This window comes from Gouania willdenowi, chromosome 2, assembly GCF_900634775.1.
Source record: "Gouania willdenowi chromosome 2, fGouWil2.1, whole genome shotgun sequence".
Classification (NCBI taxonomy): Eukaryota; Metazoa; Chordata; class Actinopteri; order Blenniiformes; family Gobiesocidae; genus Gouania; species Gouania willdenowi.
Window position 1 is genome coordinate 6,736,325 of NC_041045.1, and position 24,081 is coordinate 6,760,405.

At 39.0% G+C, this 24,081-nt stretch overlaps 1 protein-coding gene across 1 annotated transcript in view; it reads right to left on the reverse strand.

The window, feature by feature from the left end:
- The window catches only part of ptgfrnb (prostaglandin F2 receptor inhibitor b), a 59,480-nt gene that overhangs the window by 23,432 nt on the left and 11,967 nt on the right, over positions 1-24,081 (reverse strand). Inside the window, exons 4-10 of the mRNA XM_028467596.1 lie at positions 22,226-22,633; positions 19,768-20,190; positions 5,288-5,434; positions 5,048-5,208; positions 4,855-4,975; positions 3,558-3,777; positions 2,278-2,465 (exon numbers count right to left, since the gene is read on the reverse strand). Coding sequence (XP_028323397.1) covers positions 2,278-2,465; positions 3,558-3,777; positions 4,855-4,975; positions 5,048-5,208; positions 5,288-5,434; positions 19,768-20,190; positions 22,226-22,633 — 1,668 coding nt within the window. The remainder of the gene's footprint in view (positions 1-2,277; positions 2,466-3,557; positions 3,778-4,854; positions 4,976-5,047; positions 5,209-5,287; positions 5,435-19,767; positions 20,191-22,225; positions 22,634-24,081) is intronic.

Genomic DNA, 24,081 nt, shown 5'->3' on the forward strand with positions numbered 1-24,081 from the left:
GGCTCTGTCTCCATGTATGTGGATGTTTGTGGGACCGTTGGTGAAACTAAGTGATTCCTTATAAGGAAGTCGCACTTTAAAGAAGAAATGTCTTCACATTTTCCATTAAGCAATAAAAAACAAAGGGTAAATAAATTAATGTAAACTTCCTTCATTTTTAACAACCGTCTTCACCCGCTTCCCTCTCCTTTTCACCCTTTGTCCTCGCCATCCCTCCCGCTTTCCTCCTTGTCGGTCCACTCAAACACCTTCCTGTTTTTGTCATCCTGCTTAGCACCTCCCTCCTCTTCCTCCTCTCCTTCTTCACCATCCTCTTCCTCCTGTCTCCCTTTTTTTTTTTTACCTCCGCAGCTCAAAGAAAGTTAAGTAGGCCAGTGGCTGTGGTGGGCGTCAAAGGGCTTACGGTGTGAGTGGTTATTTTTGTACACATTAGGAAGTTTATGTTGCTCATCATTAACACCGGGTGGGTGGAGGACGTGTTGTTGTTATTTGTCTGAAAACGCACCAGAAACATCTGCTTACACGTCTCTATTCTTAGCTCGCCAATTTCCAGCGTAATTGCAAGGACCAAACCCTTTTCTATTCAGGCGCACTTTTCCCTCACACAAAGTGAATATGTGATCGAAGGACGAAAGAGGCATTTAAATAATACATTTTACTACCATGTTAAAGTGGTTTTTCTGCACACTGTTATGCTCTTTGTACATCTTAGAAAGCAAATATTTATTCAGTAACCCTAAACCTGAAGGCTTACACACACAAACAATCAAGGGGAAGTTTGTTTAATTGAGCTCAACATGTTGCTCCTGGAAAACAGTTGAATCAGGTCAAAGGAAAGCCTTCATCTCACAGAAGGTATAACAGCTACTTTACTGATGTAGACAAATTAAGGAGAACAAAACAAGAAATTTTGATTTAAAGTCAAAGAAAACCCACGAAAATTACTTTCTTCAAACTTGTAGATAAGAACATAATTAGTTCCCTGAGCTGAACCAATCTCTTGGCCTGGGCCGATAATCGATAAATCAATTAACTGGACGGTAAATAAAATCAACTTGATAAATTTGCCGGCATCGGTATATTCTCATTCATACATATTTGGCAGCGTGCCTGTCGGTGGCAGAGGCTAGTGTTAGCAACAAATACTAAACAGCAGATAACTCAGTCAGTTTTAATAATTTCTCAGTGAACCTGCAGCGTAACTACTTTAAAATCGTCTCCCACCGCCAGGCAATCTTAGATTTAGGTAAATCAAACCGCTATAGTCCGTTAGATGCTACGGACCTAATACGTAGTTTTGGATTGCTACGCCGGCTACACCTACATCTTACTTGCGGCGTCCGCCAGCAGAGGACAAGCAAGTAGTGTGATTGGAAGCAGGAGCGGGCATGCCGAGCGGGGCTAGCAACCAAGCTAAGTATTTAGCGTTCCTCGTTTTTCGCCTCCAAACAGGCTGAATGACAAGGGGGTTCAGCCTCAGCACCTGCATGTTTGTTCCATAGCGGAATGAACGGGAGTAAACTAGAAACTATTTGGTCCATTCTGTATGGTTTAAGACTGAATGAAAACAAAACAGAATGAAACACGGGGAGGCGGGGCCACTGGCATTTTTGTTTACAAAGGTTCTAACTGGATTGGAAGTGTTCCCTGTTAATGAATGTACAACTGTATACCTCTGTGCCTCAATGTTCCATATCTATTGCAAGAACAATTTAGTTTTTTCGAGAGAGGCTTGATAAACCATTTTATTTATTGCTTTGGTTGCGTGTGGTTTTGCATTCAAGGTGTTTTTCTTCTTTTCTTAACAGAGACAGGGTCTATGTTATTGTTTTTGTTTGTGATATTTATTAAAGTGCAGTTTTTTTGCTAACAGAGGCTGAGTCCATTTTATTTTACTAGTTTGTTTTATTTGTTTAAAATATTTAAAAGTTCTTGACATTCCAATTGCAATGGTAAAAGATACTAATGAGAAATACAAGTAGAATGCATTTGAAATGGTGTACTTGCATTTTTATGGTATGTCATCAATACATTAGTGGTTAAATTGGTCTTAAAAAAAAAATCGACAATAATAATGTTTATCTGCAATAATTTGTGAGACAATATATCGTCCAGCAAAATCGGCCCAGGCCTAAATATCTCATTCTTTCTGTTTTAACAGATTTTCTACCAAAATAATGTTTTACTTACTGACTTCAAAACCTGTTTATGAATGTTCAGATAATCTGTGAGTGTAAAATGTCCTAAATGACCGCCACAGTCGGCTCGAGGACTCACCGTTTTCTTGAAAATTGATCCTGACTTTGTTGGACTCCGAGCTGGTGGCTTTGGTCCACATCTGTCCAGGCTGCTGTTTGGTCCACGCCGTGATGGCACACCAGTAAAAGCCTCTGTCAGACAACTGGACACCGGCCAGGCGGAACCGAAACTCCGCTGGGCCAAACTTGGTCAGCACTAGATTGTCTCTGTGTGGGTACGCGGAAACAGGAAGATGCAGTTGAAAATAAAATTTCTGGTATATTTTCACGGGGACTTAAGCTCAGGAATTTTGGGAATCCTCAAAAATATCAACTTTTAATGGTAAATATTCATTGGAATTCATTAGAAATTGGGAGTCATTTTTAAGTAACTGATGCTAAGATTTTAGGTGATGCTAAAATATATTTTTTCAACTATGTTTACCATCCCAAATTTAAATTTTGCCGTTAATTCCCATGGAAAAATTTAAAAATTCCCAGAAGATTACAGCCCTATTTAAAATATCATGTTTTTATAATTTCTAATGGATGCTCATATTTAAGTTTGGATATGATAGTTATTGAAAAAATTATTTTTAACCTCAATGGGACTTTTCCTGGATAAATAAAGGTTAAATAAAAATTTAAAAAAATTTCTGGTTTATGTCGACAGGAACTTAAGCTCAGGAATTTTGGGAATTTTTTAATTGCAATCAATAAATTGGAATTAACCAGAAATTGGGAGTAACGTTTAATCAACAAATGCTAACAATTTAGATGATGCTAAAATATATTTTCCCAACTTTATTTAGCAGCCCACCCTTATAATTCCTATGGAAAGTTTACAGTTTTGAAAATCCCTGGAATGTTGCAACTTGAGTTAAAATGTTATGTTTTTATTTGTATAATTTTGAACGGATGCTAATATTTATGTTTGTATATGATACAGTTATTCAGTTAATTATAATAAACAATTCCCATAAAAAGGTTTACATTTTTGAATATTCCCCAAATTCCCAAGCTTCAGTTCATGATGAAATTGAGCATAGATCTTCAGCCCAACATGAATGGCAATGCATTTAAAATAACAAGAAAAAGCATTTCACACTTGTTTCTGCATTAATCTTTAAAAAAGAGAAAAAAATGCCAAAGAAACCCTAATGCTTGATGTTGCCATCACCATGCTTTACTAAGAAATGTTGACAACACAAAAACTTTAACTTTTAGGAGATTTAGGCCAAGGGCTGCCCTGCCACGCCCACATATTAGGCCAATGATTGGCTTTGTGCATCTCCTTTGTGCTCCTGCTTCTTTGCGTACCTTCTGTTTGGGTCTGTGGCTCCGCCGTGCTGCAGAACGTTATCTGGGCTAAGGGTCATGATGGTCCTCACATTACCCTGCAGACTCTCCTGTGACTGGATGAGAACAGAGTATCCCGCCTCTCCAAGGTTCTCCGCGTTCACGGAGCAGCTCATTTCAAAGGTAGCCCCGCCCACAGAGGCTTCACGAATACGTTTGGCGATGACGTTTAGGGTCGGACCTGTAGGAGGAACCCACACACTAATCAGTTGACATTATATATCACAGGAGAGGTGGGGTGGGGGGATGTAGGGGGGTCCCTGAGTGAGGAGGTGATGAATGATTACAGCGCAACGCTTTACAGACACACAAATACGCACCGCTGCAGTGACATCATGGCTCAATTAGCTAAATTGGGGTCACGGGGTTCAACATGAGAAACTGAGCTCGAGAGGAAGTCAATGTGAGTGTGTGCATTGTGTGTAAAAATGCTGTGGAAACAGAAGATCTGTTGTGGGAGTTTTCTGTGAAGTCCAGGAAGGATGTTTGCATGTTAGAGCAGCGAGCTGCGTTCTATCCAAAAACACCTCAGAAATATGACCGTGACATGATGACAACATTTGTCACCTCGATGTAATAACAGGATTGAAATCAATTTAACATAGAAATCCGTCAAATGAGGAAAATATTGTGTAAAAAGTAGGAAAATTGTGTATATTATAATAATACCAAAGTCGATTTTTACTAACTTTTTCTGATTGTAATTTCACATATGACCAATAATGTAGAAGTAATTAGAAAAATTAAATACTAAACAAATATTTAAAATGAGAAAAATTAAATACTAAAATATTTAAAATGAGAAAAATTAAATACTAAAAAAATAATATTTAAAATGAGAAAAATAAATAGTAAAATAAATACAATGATACATATGAATGAATGAATAAAAAATAGAAAAAAATGATCAACAATAAATAGAAAAAACTCATAAAAAACACCAAGATAAATAATATTTAAAATAGAAAAATGTAAAACTTAATCAATGAATAATATTAAAAATAAAATACCTATGATGAATAAATACCTACAAAAAATGAATAATAAATAAATAGAAAAATTAAATAAAAAATAAAGAAAATGATTAAGAAATAATATAGATGTATAAATGAATGAATAGAAACATTGAATAATAAAAAATAAGTTGATGCATCCACTTGTGTGACCAACATTGACTGGCAGCCAATCAACAGTCAGAGAAAGTTGACAGCAGTGGCGTGCTAACAACAGGGTAGTAGAAGAAGAAGAAAGTTCCTACGTTTGGTGTCCCATCGCACGGCGAGTGCTGAGCTTCTGGCCTCGGCGGTCTTCACCAGGTCCCCCTGGCTGCTGACGCTCCACGCAGACACCGTGCAAACAAACTGGCCCATGTCCACGTCCTGCAAAGCAGCGATGCACAGCAGTGAGTCACGGAACACTGGTTTTACTGGTTTCTGCTGGTGTTTTTCTACCTGTATGCGAACAAATCGCAGGTTGAAGGTGTTGGGGTGGACTCTGCTCAGTGATAAGGCGCCGCTCTTTAGTCTGTCGGCATACATGGAGCCTGACACCAGGTTCCCACGCCCGTCCAAAGAACCAATCAGATGTGAGGTGCGTGCAGTGCCGCCAGTACCTGCAGCAAGAAAACCTTCAATTATTCTGTTTCTCTATTTTCCATGAATACTGACAACTATTTGTGAGGTTGAACAAACCAGGAAGTGGATTGTGCTCCCAGTCCACAGCCAATCTTCCTCCTGGAGGTAACTGGGTGATGTTGGTCACGAGGCACGTCAGCTCGGCAGGATCGGACGCCATCTGCGGGGTCACTGCAGCCTGCAGGGTGACTGTGAAGCTCGGTTCTACAAAATAAGAGCACAGAGAAGAGATTAGAACTTGGGCATTTGACACGAGGGCGATTACGGGTTGTTTTTAGGTTGTTTGTTGGAGTCAATTATAACTGAATTTGTGTAATTCATAAATAATAACAATTATGAGATATATTACATCATAACACCAAATGCCTAACAAGGAAACCAAGAGATGGAAAAAAAATTGGATCATTGATTTAAGACCTTGCATCATAAGAGATGTTAACAGAAGGCTAACACAAGAGGAAGGCTACGTTCTATGGGGTTATTTTATTTCAGCCTCAGTAATTATGATTAATTCTAATTTACCTTTTGTAATTCTGAACGTATGTACAATTCAATTGAAATGGATTTTTTTTTTTCTTTAATTGTAATTGGAAACTGCTTGTCAATGTAAACGTAATTTAGTTTTAATTGAGCATGGATAATTATATAATAATTGAAAAATGTAATTGACCCCAACACTGGTTGTTTTTTTTGTTTTTTTAACAGTTAAACCCTACAAAATTGGATCTTTAAGGGTGGTCTGTGATGAGTTGAATAACCTCCCTCACACACTGAGCTCCTGACCTACTAACTTTAAGATTAAGCAAAGCACCAACTGCTAGACTGGATTTACTGGCCAACAGCAATGACTCAGCCGCCAATCTTTCGCCTCCGCACCGCTCGCTTCGAACACACCAAAATAAAAGGAAAACATGTACCACTGTAGCTGATTAGTCCTAAAGAATTGGTGTATCTACAAATATTAATCTAATGGTAAAAGAGCTCCTGATACTTTGTGTTATTATTGCAATTTAATTTCAATCAATGGTATCTCTAACTCTGTTCTGTCCCTTATTTTCACTTATTGCTGTGCCTACAGAGATGTTGATGCAATGTATGCCAAATAGAGCTGGGCAATATATCAAGTTTTATTTTCTTTACACAGCTTATTTAAAATACTTGTTTTAAGGGTCACAGTTTTTACTACTTCTCAAAACAGCACGAAAAGCAAAGTTAGATGGATTTCTAAGTGTGTCCTAATCCAGATCTTCATCTAAACAAGCTACACTACAGAAGTCACTCACAAGTGCTGTCCCTTAAGAGGAGAAAAAGACTAAACTGGCACATATTGCGCCGCTGTTTGTTAATAAATGTCCCAGTGCCATTGTGTACTTTTTTCTCTTTTTGTGTATTTTGTTGTCCCATGTATTTTTGTTGTTCTTTTGTGTATTTTTCCAGTAATTTTGGACATCTTTCTGAGTCGTTTTGCGTAATTCTTGGTATGTATTCTGTTTTTGGATTTTTGTTGTCCCATTGTGTATTTTTTCTCTTTTTTTCGTGTATTTCTTTGTTTGTTACTACATTTTTGGGGTGCTTTTTTGTTGTTCTTTTATGTATTTTGTTGTCCCATTGTGCATTTTTTCTCTTTTTTTGTCCTTTTGTTGTCCTTTTGTGTATTCCTCCATTTGTTTGTATGTTTTTGTAATTTCTTTGGTGTATTTTTGTTGTCCTATTAAGTATTTGTGTATTTATCTGTTAATTTGTGTATTTTTTGCTGTTATTTTGTGCATTTACTTTTGGGGCTGCTCGTTGCAAGCTCTTTTTTTAAACCAATCTTAAAGCACCGTGATGCTATTTTAGCCTGTGTGGCATTTTGCATCAGCAAATTGAACCTAGAATTGTCCTTATGGTCAGACTTTATTTGACTTAAAATATCAAGATTTATATCGTATATCACCATTTTGAGAAAAAATATTGAAATAGGAATTTTGGTCCATATCAGCCCGAGAATCAACTGATGACATTGTGACCATTATTTCTGCTCTATAACAAAGATGTGAAGCAGAGTAAGAAGGGAAGTGATTTACACCCATCCGTGTACAACACAAACATCTCACGCCGACTCTTTTTAATTAATCCCTCAATCAACAGAGTTGAAATTAATTCTCTGCATCCACAGCGCTATAGGAGGGACTGGGCGGCCTCCAGAGAAATAATTCCCCGTCCCAGTAGGTGTTGCTTTAATCTGCCACAGCCAGGTTTGGTTTTCTCATCACAACAGTGCAGCACGAGCAGACAAATGCATTGCAAAGCAAAGCCTCCCCGAAATAGAGGTGTGTGATAGAGCTGGGCGGGGGGGGGGAAATAGATCTAAAAACAACAGTGTTAGCAGTGTGAGATGAACCGTGCATCAAAGCGTTAACAGTGTCAGGTATAGGTGGAGGAGGCGGGTACTGCTTTGACATCCAGATTGCACCTTTAACATGTCAAGGAACAGGAAACGAGAAACTCCCCCCCGTCGGACTGGCTGGCTGCTGTGAGTAGTCAGACACCAATGCACACAGTGGAGGTGCTAAAAATACGACGAACACGGGCAATGCATGTGTTGGGAAAATGATTTCACACACGCACACGCACTCTGACTCATGCATTGTCACCATCTGCTGTGAACACACACACACACACACACAATCACACTTGGATTCATATTTGAATGAAAGGGAAACTTAGCTGCTAATTAGCTTTGTGCTGCTCCGATGCAGGCGAGGATGACAACCCCCGAGAAACAATACCTCAGATTATTTATTCACACTTTTACATTTAAGCAGAGAACAATCAAACGCAAACAAGTGTACATTATGGTGAGAACAACTATGAAGACATCACTGAATAAAATGCACGCATGATCAAAAAAAAAAAAATTTGTCCAAGGATTTTTTTTAAGATAATTTCAACAATTTTGATTATTAATTCGTAAAAAACAAAAAAATAAATAAATGTTTAACCCACGTCGATGTAATTTTTTTAAATTGTCTTATTTTCTGTTGAATATTAAAAAAAATAAGCTTTAATTAAGGAAAAGTGCATTTTATTAAATTACTCAATAAAATAATCGATAGAATACTTGCTCTTTACCACAATATTTGATGGCTGGAGCCCTAAACTAAATGACAAAATATAAAGAAAAAAAATTATAAAAAATTTGCAATAAAGAAATACAAATGATGTGCTTTGATATTTGTTAGTGCTTTATTTATTTAGAACTTTATTATTACTTATTTTAAATATGTGATTGCGCATTTTATGGTATTTTTATGAGTTTTTAAAGATGAATAATCACAGTTTTTCTTCAAAGGGGGCGCAAGAGAAAAGGCTTGGGAACCACTGGTGAAACAATGTTTATTCTTAACTCACTCAGTGCCATTGACTAGATAACTCGTCATTTGCGTTTTTTCACGGGGGTTACTAGATAACACCCTGGCGGAGGTCCCTCATCAATATCTAAGCTGTGGGGTGTTGTACTGACCAACTGTGCCCTGAAAATGGCAGCAGTGTACCTTTAGATGAGAGAATAGCCACTGATGCTACCCAGAAAAGCAGGAAGAAGCAGGAAAAAGGGAGATTATGGCGCTACAGAGTGATATTGTGATGTATCCAGCAGCTCACAGCTCCACATACTCACAAAGAACATGCATGGACCTGAGTGGATTATTGATAATGTTGTGATCGTGAGATAAAACCATCAACTAACAGGGCTAAAAGGGTAATCCCTGCGTGTCGGGGGGAGGAGGGGGAGGGTGTGGAGGGGGGGGTACAAAATACCCCAGCCTGTGAGCCAGATAGCAAAATAATAGGTGACATGTGGGAGGTAGCAGCGCACCTTTGGATGAGAGATCATCCATGCTCCGCAGAGCTCAGAGGGAGAGAGGAAAGGCGTTTTTATGAGACAGAAAATGGCGCTACCTACAGAATTGACGTTCCCAGCAGCGCACACTCCACCAGAGCATGTGTGGAACTCATGGATAATGCGGCGATGGTGAGATAAAACAATAAAAAACCAGGGCAAGCAGTGACACTCTGCATGTCGGGGAGGAAGAGGAAGTTGCGTGTGTGCAGAATGACGGGAGAGGAAGTTGGAGGAACGCCACAATACAGTAAGAAATCTATTCAACTCTGACCCAGATAGCAAAATAATAATTTTGCCATCAAAAGCCTAGTCTCAGTGTTTTTATTTTGTTTTATATAAGGAAACAATGTTCAGTGTATGTACAAACATAAAATTAAGGGGGAATTAGTTACTTTATTGTGCTAATATTGCAGTGGATTGCAAATTAATAAGATATTTTCATGTTCTATTTTTTATTATCAACTACTCTGTACCTTATTTCCACTTATTATTGTACTTCCTTCAAATAAAACATTTTGTTTGTTTGTGCATCCAGAGATGCTGATACAATGTATGCCAAATATTGTTGTTTAATAGATGAAAATAAAAAAGAAGTATGGGAAAAGCGACTTTGGGCCTGAGCACCGCCTTCAAAATAAAAGTCTGTGTAAGCCTCGTCCAATCCTCTCAGCTATTTAACTACAAAGACACAAAAATAAAGTTTAATATGAAAACAAAACCTAAAAATAAAAAAAATAAACAAAAGGTTCGGGAAATACAGTCGTATGAGTCATTTAAAAAAAAAAAAAATATTCATAGAGCTGTATCGTCAGGTAAGGGCGAGTTAGTGACATATTAACCAGTTTTAATGAGTTGCAGGTGTGTTTCTCCTGTCAGGAACCCAGATGATGTAGAACCAACTGACACAATGTAACCATTAGATTTCTGCTATATAACGACCTAACGTAACCACCTCCTGTCTGACCCACACACATCGTCGGTGTCTTGCTGCAGCAAAACTGTTCCCGAGAATAGTCATTAAAACAAGTTTGAAAAAGAAGAAAAGGCTCCGTGAGCGCACGGCTCCGTGAGGAAAATAGGTCAGTGTTAATAAAACAACCAAACTCCTCTGTAGTGTGAATTCAAAGGTAATGGTTTCCAACAGCATGACAAGATGTAAATGTAAGGTTCAGCATCATGGATTTCACTGTAGCCGATCAGAAATTACACATCCAACTGATTTAACCATGTGTTCATTTTGACAGCAAATTTTGATTTAGATCAAGTCCAAATTTCTCAACTAAAAAACATTAGGAATTTAGTCGACCAAATCTGTTACAGATATAGTTGGATAAAATAAAAAAGCACAAGAGTTTATGGGATAGTATTAATGTTTGTAAATACAAACAGACAGATTTGATGTCATTAATGCGTACGTACATGATCACGCAAGTTCTGATTAGATCTTGTCCCATGTCATGTGACCAAATTACTGTTCAGTTTTTATCATTCGACAAATATTTATATATTTTTTTCAAAATAAATCACAGTCTCGTGAATGTCACTCCAGTTGACAAAAACTACGATACATTTTTAGTAAACAGAACTAACTGGATTTGGCGCTATATAAGTAAAGTTACATTTCAGCGAGTTAAAGGATTGTGAAGTAACGCTTAAACATGCAAAACATTACAAAAAAGATGCTGCTGCCATTCGTTCCATCTGAGAAACGGGAAAACTTAAATTTTTTTTTTTTTAAAGCTGCTGGAGACAATATTAGTCTTTTATCTGATTCTTAGGCATTTTACAGGCCTCGTCGATAGATCATTTGCTTGGGGAAAAAAAAAAAACACAAAACATTTTACTCATTGCATTGTGGGATGTGAAGTCATAGGCGTGTTTTGCCATCATTCTTACCAAAACTGTCATGTTTGTGGTCATAATGAGCTGCTAAAAATAGCCTAAAATCATTGAATGCAGAGCTAAAAAGTGAAATCTATCCATGTGAACTCTCTCAGGTGGCACACACACAGACACACACACACACACACACACACTACTCTAGTATCAAGTAGGTTGTCAGCACACATGGCCCTGCTTTCAGCTCTAACACCTGAAAGCACGTGGGACGCCCTGGCTTCACGGCTGAGTGCAGGCGTACACGTTGGTTCACAGTTGTGATAAGAATCAGATGCTCCTGCCACACTCTGCCAACACGCCTCACGTCTCGCAGGGCGAAGAGGAAGCACAGACAAACGCTGGGTCTCACCTTCCCAAATCAACATATCACCCAGGGCAACAGCTATTATCCGACATCAACGTGGTAAAGGGTGAATATTGAAGATTAAAATGAAAAACAGCGTAACAACATTGGGAACTAGAATAAAAATCAACCATCAGCAGACAGGAGCCACCATGCATTGCCACACATTACGCATGCAGCAGCAAAGCCCCCTCATGCAGCCTCAGACAGAGAAACAATCTCATCAAAAAAACTAAAATATGAAATTCAGCCAAACATTGTAGAGTTCTGTGCATTGTTTCAACCCCTTCGTATTTAAAGTTTTTCACTTTAAAGATTTTTTTAATCATATATTATTCCTGAACAAAGTGGGTAAAATTCAGTGACACATTTCACTGTTGGGCTACATTGTATCAGACATTATATTAATATGTTTTTTAAGTGTGCAGGAGGTAAATGAGTGAGGGGACTTGGGAACAACTGCTCTACATTACACCAACAGGACCACCAAAAACACCTTTATCTTCCTTTTAAGATACTTTTACTTTGAAATCAAACTGAGCATGCTTAATAACTTCCTGTTTCTTAATACGGTAACAAAATTGATAATTCTGCTGCAGTGCAAACCAAAGCAGAAGCAGGATGTAGCTGACAACGAGCCTGCGGGAAAACCAATCCATAATCCTCAAAATAACAACAGACAACTGCATCAATAAGAAAACTAGCAGGTCTCCTGTTATTAAACCCCCCCACGGTGCAGAGAAATCCTAACCATGCACTACTTTTAAGGAGTTTAGAGGAAGCAAATAGTTTTCTCACAGTTTTCTCTCTCATTAGGAAGACACGGCGGCCCTCGGGGTGCCTGCTGCAGCATCTCAGCGTGTCCTGTCAGTCAATGTGAAGGGTTGAAGGCCAATCACCCCCAGCCCTCTCAGTGTGAAGGAGCAGCTGAACTCCAGAGGGTCCCTCATGGTACAGAGTTTTTCCTTGTGTCGCAGCACGACACCAGCCATGCAGCAAGGCTCTCTGATCCCCGCCATCGCAAAACACTCAAATGTTCCTCTTTATTCCAGCATTCTGAGCCGCTGCTGAGGCTAAAATGTCCGCTGAAATTCAGCCGGACTTCAATGTTTCTGCGTAAACCCTGAACATTAACATGCCCTATTGTTTTGCTGCAACCTTCAGTTTGGGAAAAATACCATAAATGTGTTGGGAAGTCACGTCGGCAGAGTTTTGAGTGAAAAAAAACTCAAGGAATCACTGTAAGAATGAAGTAAATACACTTTAATGCATCCAGCTATGGGACTCCACAATGCAATGCGCAAAACTTTTGACAATTTAAAAAGAAAAAAAAAACCGCGGGGAGATCTATACAAACTTTTAAATGGAAAATTCAAACATTTACATGGTAATGAGCAAATGATCTTTGTTTTTTTTTTTTTTTTAAATCTATGAGTCTGACACTATGTCTGTTTTCTAAATGGCATACTCAATGAGTATATACTGTCTATTATATATTAAGTATGACTGAAGTATACTTCCAAGTTTCCCAAGATGCATTTTGAACAAACAACGACAAAAACCTGAAGCAAACTGAGACTAAATATCTTCTGAAAACATTTTAAGTGAAAAAGTGACCAAGTAGAATATTAACATGTGCTCATTTGATCCAAAAAAATTGCTGAAAACACATTTCATGCAGATGTTTCGGGGATTTTCATAGCATTGTGCGACTGACAAAACTTCTGTTTAACTTTAAAACAAGAGCCCTATTTACAAAAGTGTTTAAAAAAAACTAATGGAAGACTAGAAGAGACGCTTTTATTTTGAAAAGTGGATGTTTGACTTTTAGCTTGAAGCCGGTCCCAGGGCAATTTTACGTTCCGCTTGCAATGCATCATAAGGCGGTTGAGTATGACAAGTGTGCCCACCGTGCATACTTAAAAAATACATCAGGGTATTTCTCACGTACTCAATCTATTCATACTATCTAATGGGAATGCACTACATACTTCTGATGTCCAACTTAGTACGAGTACGTTAGTAGGCGATTTCAAACACAGCCTATGACTTTATCTGATAAAAAAAATATCGTCTCAAGCAGCTTTCATTTTAAGAAAAGTTCGGAGGACACTAAACTTCTCGATTGAGCTTTAACCCACTGCACACAACACAGCTGTGTTTACACTGTCTTGCAACACTTTAAGTGCTTCACATGCAGCAGTTTCCCTCTCCCCAGGAATGCAAATATTGTAAAAAAAAAAAATATTTCATCAACCATTAAGCGTTGAATTTATCTTTTTATTATGAAGGCCACTGAGGTCTACACGCAATAGCAAACAGTGTTTTGATAATATTCAAACAGGTAATAGTGAGTTTTCGTTGGTGGAGGGACGCTCGCAGAGTGTAAACGTATTTTTAAACCAATTGCAGAGCTACTGATGTGTATGCGCAGTGTTCAAACAAGAGTGTGGAGAAAATGTAAGAAGCCATATGATTGGCTGACAGCAAACACACCTGATTGGCTGATGAGTCTGTCTATCAGTTTTATCAGCCAATGGTGACATTGACCCGTGACATCAGGGCAGTCTCAAAATTCACCACACACACTTCTCTCACAAATGCACAGAGGTTTCACAGCACAGACGCAGTTTGTAAATACACACTCAGCAATTTGCATTATCTGTGGATTTATATTACAAGTGTGCCTCAAAATAATATTTGTGAAGTAGAGCGTGTGCATTTCAGTATTTATATTAGAAGTTTGCATAAAATATATATTTGCGAAACAGATCGTGTGCATTTGTGAATCTGAAATACAACTGTGAAACAAAGCGTGTGCATTCGTGAAAAACCCTGCATGAGTTCATTCATTATGATACTGTTCTGATTCCATAGGTTTCCTTCAATAATAGAAAAAACAATCACGTTTCTATACTCCACACAGTCCATTCCGTGAAGGGAAAAAGTCACGAGTTGTAAAAAGTCATTAAAAAACATCCCTCACACCCACATTGACTGTATGCGTGTGTGCATGCGTGCTTAGGGGAATGTCGAAACAAGCAATCCAACGCTTGGTGTTTCCTGCGAGGCCGTGAATATAGCAAAGCATCGTGGGAAGAAGGGGCAAATTCAAGGCCGTTCATCAACTGAATGGGAACTGAGTGGATATGAAACACACAAAGTCACACACACACATTCACAGAAATAGTTTAGGCTGCAGCGGAAAAGGAAGATATATGTGAGCTCTGGTACAGCGAGTTAGATTGTTGCTCTCCTGGTGTATGAAGGAATGAGTGCCCTCAGGCCAGAAAATGTAGGAGTCCTATGAGTGAGAGCGGCTTCAATATGTGGGAAACGCACGCGCAAACGCACGCACACGCACACGATTGTATTGTATGGATGGACGTCATTGCTGGCTCTGTTAGTGCCCGTCAGGCCTCGTTGCTGGTATTTCTAAATGTCACACTAATCCTCCAGGCTTGAGGAGTCTCTGTCTTAGAGATGCTTGTTATTTTAACCAAAAGCCTGTTGACAAAAGCATGTCGCGCACACTCCTGTGCCTAACAAGGCTGATCACGTCCACGCGTCCCACTCGGGTGATCACTACAAGCGTCGGCCAGATTGGTCACACCCCCCTCTACCAAACATCTGCTTATAGCAAAACCACCAAACTGCACATTTAAAAAACCAAAACCAAGCAAATCTGTAAATGACAGGGTTTTTCAGTCCTTGCCACCTTTTCCTTAATGTAAGTGTTCACTGCTGCCATCTATTGATATGTGAGGGTATTAAATCACGCAGACGCATAAACGCGCAGATCCTCCATAATACAGATGGCAAAATAATTGCATTTTGTGCCATGTTGATTGTGAAAACACGTCTTTGATCTGATCAGGTGAAACTGTAAAGTCGTACACGACCCGCAGTCGCATCGCTCACAACACATATTTGGTGGGTGAATACATGCAAAGCTTGACTTTAAATATACAACACAGAATAATGCTACTTACCTAATAATATCAAGCAAATTGTTTCCTTTTCAAGAAGAATTGGCATTTATTTCCTTCAGATCAATTTTGCAAAGTAGAAAAAGATTTACTCCAAAAACATACACAAAATGGCAACAAAATTACACCAAAAAATACAGAATAAAGAACAAAAACCAATGAAATCTTTTGTTCTTTCCTGTATTAATGATGTGAATTTTGTGATAAATGTTGCTTTAATTGAATAAATATTACTGGTGTGTACTTATGAGAAGCACATACCAGTAATGTAAATCCAAAACTAATCTGGATCTGAAGCTGAATATTGACCCAGTTGAAAGTCAAAGCAACGCTACACAAACAAAGCCGAGCTGGGATCTCTGCTGAGATATCAGATATCAGCTAAAGGCTCAGGCTCTGTTGAAGGTCACCAGTGACGGTGAAGGTGTCAAACGCCATCTGTAAACAACAAACACTGTTCAACGATATTAAGAAATGGCAGCAGAGTTAATACTTATCAAGCCAGGTTATATTGCTTTTACGGATAAATCTAGTCTGCGCTTGTAGCGATGCAGTCATCTGCCAATCAGAGTATTTCAGACACAGACAAGTGTAAAATGTCATGTCTTCCTTATGCAAACCAAGCCAACGGCAACAGAATGAACCATAAGGTGCCAAATCTCACAGAATATGAAGAGATTTGCGTGCCAACAACATTTGAGCATCCAATAAATACTTCCTGCGACTCTTTGATGCCACACATATCTGGCATTCATCGCCTCTGAACTCCTCAGGGAAGTGCTTCACAATCATTCTGTTTTTGATCCAACAATACTTCAGCCAAGCAGCACTAAAGCCAAACAGGGCTCTATAAATACCATTAAAGGACATTTGTTCTCATCTTAAAATGGTTTGAGTCTGAAAAAGAAACTGTTGGATTTTCCAGTATGCGCTATACTTTCAGTTCCTCAAAAAACTTACTGGGAATTCCCCATAGTGTTGAATAGAGAACAGTAGATTGACTGAAAGCGACTACGCAACCAGTATTTATTTATTCATTAAAGTGAGCGTTGGTTAGGAAAACTGGGAGTTTGTAGGAAATTCAGCAGCTCGCCTTTTGATTAGTCAGGATTGATCAAAAAAATATGGGATATAAGAAAAAGTACGCCAGTCAATTGTAATAAAATCTGTAAAAAAGTCCGAAAATTGTACAATTCTACTTTATATAGGGACAGAAAGCTTCTGTGGAGCTCCATCTTTGTTTTCAGTATGAAAACAGAATGTGAAAGTGGAGATCAAGCCTTCATTCTTTGGATCCTTCAATGTTTGCTCTTGCATTTGTATTGTTCACCCAAAACAGGAAACATAAACCATTACACTAAGCTAACCCAGTGCCCAATACATTTAAGTTTTACTGTACCGATGAGCTGTTGCTGCAATCAAACCCTCGTTTTTACATAAGGTTAGTCCCAAAGTCAATGTTATTCTTCTTGAGTGATTGATTATATTTTATCAATCCCCAAGGGAAAATTCAGTTTCAGTTACATCACAACCAAGAAACATGAAAAGACAATAACATATAAGATGGGGGGACAGGAACGGGAGAACTGTGGAGCAGCCAGCAGCAGGGCGGCGCTCCATTTCTTAGATGAGAAATATGTAGGGATGTAACGATTCATTCAACTCCCGATACGATTCTCTCACGATTTATTTTACAAAATGGGACTGTAGACAAATGATGATTGAAAAATACTGTGCTATTTTCCTTTTATTTTTCATTGTCAAAAGAATCCCTTGATAAACTATTCAAAACAATGTAATTTAACTAAAAATAAATCTTCAATGAAATAAATAAATAATACAAATGAAGAAGAAGCCTATTAATTTAAATTCTGGTTCTATAGTAAACAATGCAAAACTGCATAATAGTTCTTTTTCTTTTTAAAAGTTCAACTGAAAATGTATTTTGTGCCTTAATAATTGGACTTAAAAAACCAGTCTGCTTTGTATTTACGTCAGATATTTGTTTGGACCAGTACCCCAGTGGTCGGTTGGCATGCAGCTATTCTGTGCAGTGAAGAAGAGATGCTATGCTAGCAGACAGAGCTAATAGAAAAACGTGACTCTTACAGATATTCTTTCAGTGCTAAAGGGGTAAGGAATCATTTATGAACATGTTTAAGAGTAGAAGGCGGCCAGAAAGAAAGTAGTAGCAAATTCCGCCTGCCGCTTCAGCATTTGGACAAGAGAAGGATAAATATATAGCTCTCTCTGCTGTAGAAAAAAAGTACTGCGATTCAATTTTCAGAGAATCGATGTGAACTGTGATACCTATGAATCGATTTTTAACTGCCTTGCGATTAATCGTTACATCCCTAGAAATATGGAACAATGGGTGAGAAGAAGAGAAGAAAACCGTGAACATGAACACTGTGTTCATGTGATTTTCAGCTAGCGTGACAAAAGTGACAAGCAAAGGTGAACCAAGTCAGTGACTCCCTGACTCGTTTCTTCTCGGTGATATGTACGTGTTCTCTGACTGATTAGCGAGTTGACTACATTGGACAATTCCTGTTGGGATCAGAGCATCGCACACGGATGCCCACACACAGCAGTAGCGTACCCGGAGGTTGCAAATCGCAGGACAGGCATGACTAATCAATCGTCCTTGCTGACGAGCGGATTAAGAGATCTTTCACCTGGAGACTCCAGATTCATCCGTAGCACAGAACGGAAGCCAATCACAGTTGAAGCTTGTTCCTGTCAGATCATCCTCCGACAAAAACCACTTCAATGTCGCAGCCAACGCATTACGAGAGCACAAACCAGAAAATCATTTCCATCACTTGCATCCCAAAAGCAGAAATCTAACATTACCATTGAATGGTCCTTTAGCCTAGAAATAATGATTATCCCGAGCAGCAGCGGGAAAAACAGAAGAGCAATGACGATAAATAGGAACCGCTGATGATTCTCAGCTGCATATCACAATGGCATTTCCCACCTTTTCCACCCGCGTGGCCTAAAGCAACGAGCAACCTGCGGCTCGCAGTGCTCGATGAAGATAGAGTCTGTGAGCCGTCTCAGCACACACACAAAAGCTCAGAGAATTCAGAAAGCTCGCTCTCACCAGAGAACATCCAGCTTCTGCAGGAGGAAAACATTATGTAAATGCTTTAAGTTCATAAGAAAACCCCCAATTTAAAACGTTTTGTTTGTGATGTAACTAAGCTAGTTGACATTTAAAGACTCTTTAAAGAGAGAAATGGTACAATGTGCTTGACTTAACTAATTGTTAAATGTGTATTAAGTCTGCAACAAATGAAAGACAAGGACATACTGGAATTGTATGGAATTTTGGTTAATTGCAGGTCATTGCGTTCCGTCTTACAACAACAAAAACCAGTCGGTTGGTGAAAACGGACCAAACGTAACAAGGACCAAACTGTACCCATAGATTTGGTGCGTAGTTCTGTACGTGTGTTTAAGTGTTGTACGACCGTCAGAAACCATTTATCCTCTTGTCAACTTGAAAACATGTAGGAATTAAATCAACAAAAAGTAAAAGCGCTGCCTTTCATTCGTATGAAAAGTTAAAACTTTGTCAAACACTTCAGTAAAGCCCCTGAGACGGAAACATGCCTCAAGGTTTTGGGAAAATATCTCGCATTTTCACAATATTTTACCATAAAAACTGTGGTTAAATGTGGAATAAGTCTTTGAAAGGTATCAACAAACCAACTTTTTATGATAGTACAAACTCTCGCGCTACCAAATCCCGCGAGACTAACCAGCACCTTTTAAGCCCATAAGATTTGGCGCAATTTCGACTTCTTACTTACAAGATTTATTTTTGGCATGTGTTGGGGATGTTTAGTTTATTAGTGAGTACATAAAATAAGGGAAAGCTGATTAAACTGAAATAAAAGAAAAAGGAATATCGGCCACTTTCCAAACCTTTAACCACAAAGGCAACAACATGCTTGAACTACGCTTTAAACCAAGTCTGTTTTTAGCTGCAAACAATCTGTCAGCAAAGCTAATGTACCACATACACAATCATCAGAACTAATAGAGGTACAACAATACGCCTTCATTGTATCAGACCTCTGATAGTAGCCATACTCACACCCACACAAAAAAATGTATATTTAGAAAAAAGTAAATTAGTTGGACCGAGAGTGCATGTAGTAACTAATAAAAAGCATATAATAAATCACAAATAATGTTTGGAGATGCTTGAGTGTGTAAATAATATGATGAACAAGAAGAAAAAAGGAAAAAGAAGAAGAAAAATGGATCCAGATCAGTTTGTTCAGATTATGAGGCAAAATCAAGTTTTGGCTTCAAATCTATGCATATTTCCCAACAAATATGACAAATTGTAAGTTAGGCAGTTATGACAAGATTAAATAAGTGTATCAAAGCTCAATCCACTCACTAATGTCAGACACCGTCACAGTTTGGGGGCTGGACATCTTCTCTGCCGCCATGTGCCACCGCCCTCCACCTCCCACGCTCCTCCCTTCTTTCTCCACGAAGGCTCGTGTCCTGCATGTGTACGCCCCTCCGTCCTGGTCGCTCACGCCCCTCACAGACAGCCTGTACTCTCCAGCGCCAGTGCGCTCCAGACTGGCCTCGCCCCGCTTGGCCAGGGCAGCGCCGTTGGACGTGTTGGAGATCACCACCCCGCTGCGGTCCATGGTGACGATCTCTCGCCCGTCGGCCAGCCAGCTCACCTCCAAGGCCAGGGCGGCCAGGTTGTCGGCGGCGACGGTGCAGAAAAGGGTCAGCGTGTCGCCGGGGGAAAGGATGAGAGACGAGGAGGAGGAGGAAGATGAAGCCTTCACGCTGAGGGAACGACCTTGAGAAAACAGAGAAGACACTTGATTAATAAACAAATTATTATCACAAGCAAACAAATTAAACAAATCAACTAGGGCTGGGCGATATGGACCAAAACTCAAAATAACGAACTCACATCAATCATTTTTGGGACAATGTAACACATTTACACACTATTGATCCCTGGAAAACGGGTGATTAGCTAATGAATAAATGTCAAATTTTGCCATAATCACGTTTAAAATCTTGCGTTCTGCAAGGCTGGGCAATATGGACCAAAACTCGCATCTTGATATTTTTTCTCAAAATGGCGATATACAATAAAAATATCGATATTTTTGACTAAATAAAGTCTTACCAGAAAAACAATTCTTAGTTAAATTTGCCACACAGGCACATTTAATAATAAAAAGCTGCACAATATGTGCCACTTTGGGCTTTTTCTCCTATAAGGGACAGCACGTGTGAGTGAGTGAGTTCTGTAGTGTGGCTTGTTTAGGGGAAGGTCGTGTTTAGGACTCACTAAGCAATCCATCTCACTGTGCTTTTCATGCTGTTCTCAGGAGTAGTGAAAGCAGTGACTGTTATATATATATATATATATAGGCGATATTGTAAGTTTCTATATCGACAAAATAGAAAACTCGATAAATCTTCAATCTCGATGTATCGCCCAGCCCTAAAATCAACCCAAAAAAAAAAAAAAACACCTCAGACCCTGATGGACATAATCAGGGGTTTACTTTGGCTTTTCCTTAAACATTCCTGGACGAAGACGACCGAGGAGAAATGTACAAACTCATTTAATGTAGATAAGAAACAGCAGACTGTAGGACACAATGTCTCTACGGTGTCTGGGATTGGACAAAAGACACAAAGCCGTGACTGTTTGACTTTTCTCATCCTATTTACTCGGCTCAACGGGTCAATATGAAGAGGCTGCAACACAATGGAGCTGAGATGTGTGTGCGCACACGTGTGTGTCTCATCCCTGGTTTTATTACAAACCGCTGGGTGTTCCTCAGCACTTAAGAGGATATGGCAACCCGGAATGATATTAGATATGGTGACCAAAGCAACCACAGTGTGTGTGTGTGTGTGTGTGTGTGGAGGCCTCCCTCAGGACGGAGCAGGACAGGCAGGCAGTGAGGGTCACTAACCCTCTGGGAGACTGGAGAAAAAGACAAGAGTCTCCCAGACTGGAGGACACCTCAGATATAAAGACGGCCTCAGAGCGCAGTGGGAACTCTCCCACGTCCTTCGCTTCATATTCTCCTCACACACAAACACACTCTCTCTCTTTTATTTCCAACAATCACAGACAGGATTAGGATTATCTACTATCTCAGAATGTGTGAGGAATGTGCACAATCGCCCCCAATTACGATAACTTTGGCGACCGGCTCGGATAGTCAGAGTGATGGCGTACTAGTGAGCAGAATGAAAGATGACCTTGAGCTTTAAACGACCATGAAAACACCAAAAACCGATAAAAAAAAGTGGTAAAAAAAAAAAAAGGTTCAAAAAGGGTGTCAATATTGGCTTAAAAGTGGCAAAGAACTAGTTTATACCGGCAAATATTTGACATGACAAATTGTGAACGTGGTTAAATTGGCAAAAATAAGCATGAATTATGGTGAAAGGAGGTTAAAAGTGACAATAATGGGTCAACATGTGCAACATTAGGTGGAAAAGTGATGGAAAGGGTTTATAAGAGGCGAAAAATGTCTTGAAAAGTGAAAAAATGTGAAGAAAAGGTATTGAAATGTGATAAAGTGGCAGAAATGGGAGTAATGTCGTTAAAAAATGCATTAAAAGGAGCAAAAAATGGCAAGAAAAAGTGAAAAAATGGGCTCAAATTGTTAAGAAAATATTGCTAGTTTCATAAAGGCTTTAACAAACTCACTCAAATGTTTTGGATATTTTGGGGTTTTTGTTGCTAAAATCTACGTTTTTAGTTTGCACGGCATGCGGTCCTTAAACCAAACCAATAGCCATCATTCAAATTGGTCAAATTGGCAAATACAATGATTCAAATCAAAGGCGTTTCTCACCTGTAGGCGTGACGCCGACAGTCCCCATCTCTTTCGTACTCTCCACTATCTTTATCCACTTCCCTCCGTCTTCGTGCGTCCACTCGGTCCCGTTGCATTCGTAAATCCCCTCGTCCGACGTCGTCACTCGAGTGATCACCAGCTCAAACTTCCCGTTCTGCCCAGGAACCAATCGGATGCCTCCGTCGGCGTAACGGCGGGCGAACCTCGTCCCGGTCACCACGTCTCCCTGTGGACCAAATGTCAAAATCTCCTCCGACACCGCCCCCCTCTTCACCGACCAGGTGACGGACAGGTAGGTGGGGTGGGTGAGTTCCCGGGTGACGTTGCAGGAGAGGGTGAGGTCGCTGCCCTCGGAGACGGCCGGGGGTGGGGTTTGGGGCGACACTTTGAGGGTGTTTGGGATAACTGAGGGGAGAACACAAAGACGTGTGTTAATATTCAATCAATCAGCAAGTAATGCCCGTTTGTGTAGAAACCACATTCATGTCAGAACTTAGAACAATAACCAACCTAGAAAGAACAAAGGGTTTGTGTGCATTGTGTATCATGTGTGGTTGTTGATGTTTTTATGTCATTTTTGTTGTCACGTTGTGTATTTTTGTTGTCGTTTTAGGTTTATTTCTGTCATCCAAGTACATTTTTGTCATCATTTTTTCTATTTTTGCTGTCATTTTGTACATTTTTTTGTCATTTTCTATATATATATATTTGTCATTGTTTTAGAATCAGAATCAGAAATGTTTTATTTGCCATGTACAGTTTTAAGGACAGTACAAGGAATTTGACTTGGTGGTTGGTGCACAAAACAAACAACAAAAAGAAAAATTTATGTGGTTTTCTGCCATTTAAGGACATTTATGTTGTCATTTTTGTGTATTTTTCTCATTTTTTTGTACATTTGTTATTGTGATTTTGTATATTTTTCTGCCATTCTGTGTACATTTCTGTTGTTTTGTGTGTTATGAGTCCTGTTGTGTGTTTGGAGTCATTTTTTATGTATTTTTGTGTACTTTTATGCTACTCTTTTGGGCTATGTTTTGTTGTTTTTGTGTATATTTGTCAATTTGTGTATGTTTCTGTTAGTTAGTGTATTTCTGGAGTCATTTTGTGCCTTTACTTGGGGGAATTTTATTTTGTCATTCTACTATAGTTTTGTGTTATGAGTCATGCTGTGTGTGTGTTTGAGTCATTTTGTGTATATCTGTTGTCTGTGCGTATTTTTAATACAACTTTGTATGCTTTATTGAGTTATGTCTATTTTTGGTTATTTTTCTGTATGTATCTGTTATTTTGTGTGTTTTTAGAGTCATTTTGTGTATATCTGTTGTCATTTTTGTGTACGCACCTGTCATTTTTTGTGTTTAAGTTTTTTTGTGCCTTTAAATCTGGGGCCGCTGTACCAAGCAATGCATGCATGTTTTTCTACTACAAGATTAAATGTGTACCCCTGACTTTAAAGCCGCAGCCACAGAAAACGTATAAAAAAGAGATTGTCTCATAATTCCATGTTAAATGGAAGTATGTGCTTCAGTTTTCATGTTCAACAGAGCAAAGAATGACAAAATCATTGATGTTTAACAACAATGTTACACATTAATGATGTGTGAATATGGTTTGAAATCAAATAGGAAGAAGAAGTGAAAAACTGTGTGAAACAGAGACAACAGTGCAGCACCTATTTGTGAAAATAAGTGCAGCGGTGACTTCACACAAACACCGACTGTGCTTTAATTGGCTGAGCTCCAATAGCTGGGATCTCACAATGTGATGAATGACGGTCAACTTTAGCCACCAAGCATTCTCAGAACACGAAGAACAGACAGCAGCGTCGATACAAAACATCTGGCAACAAT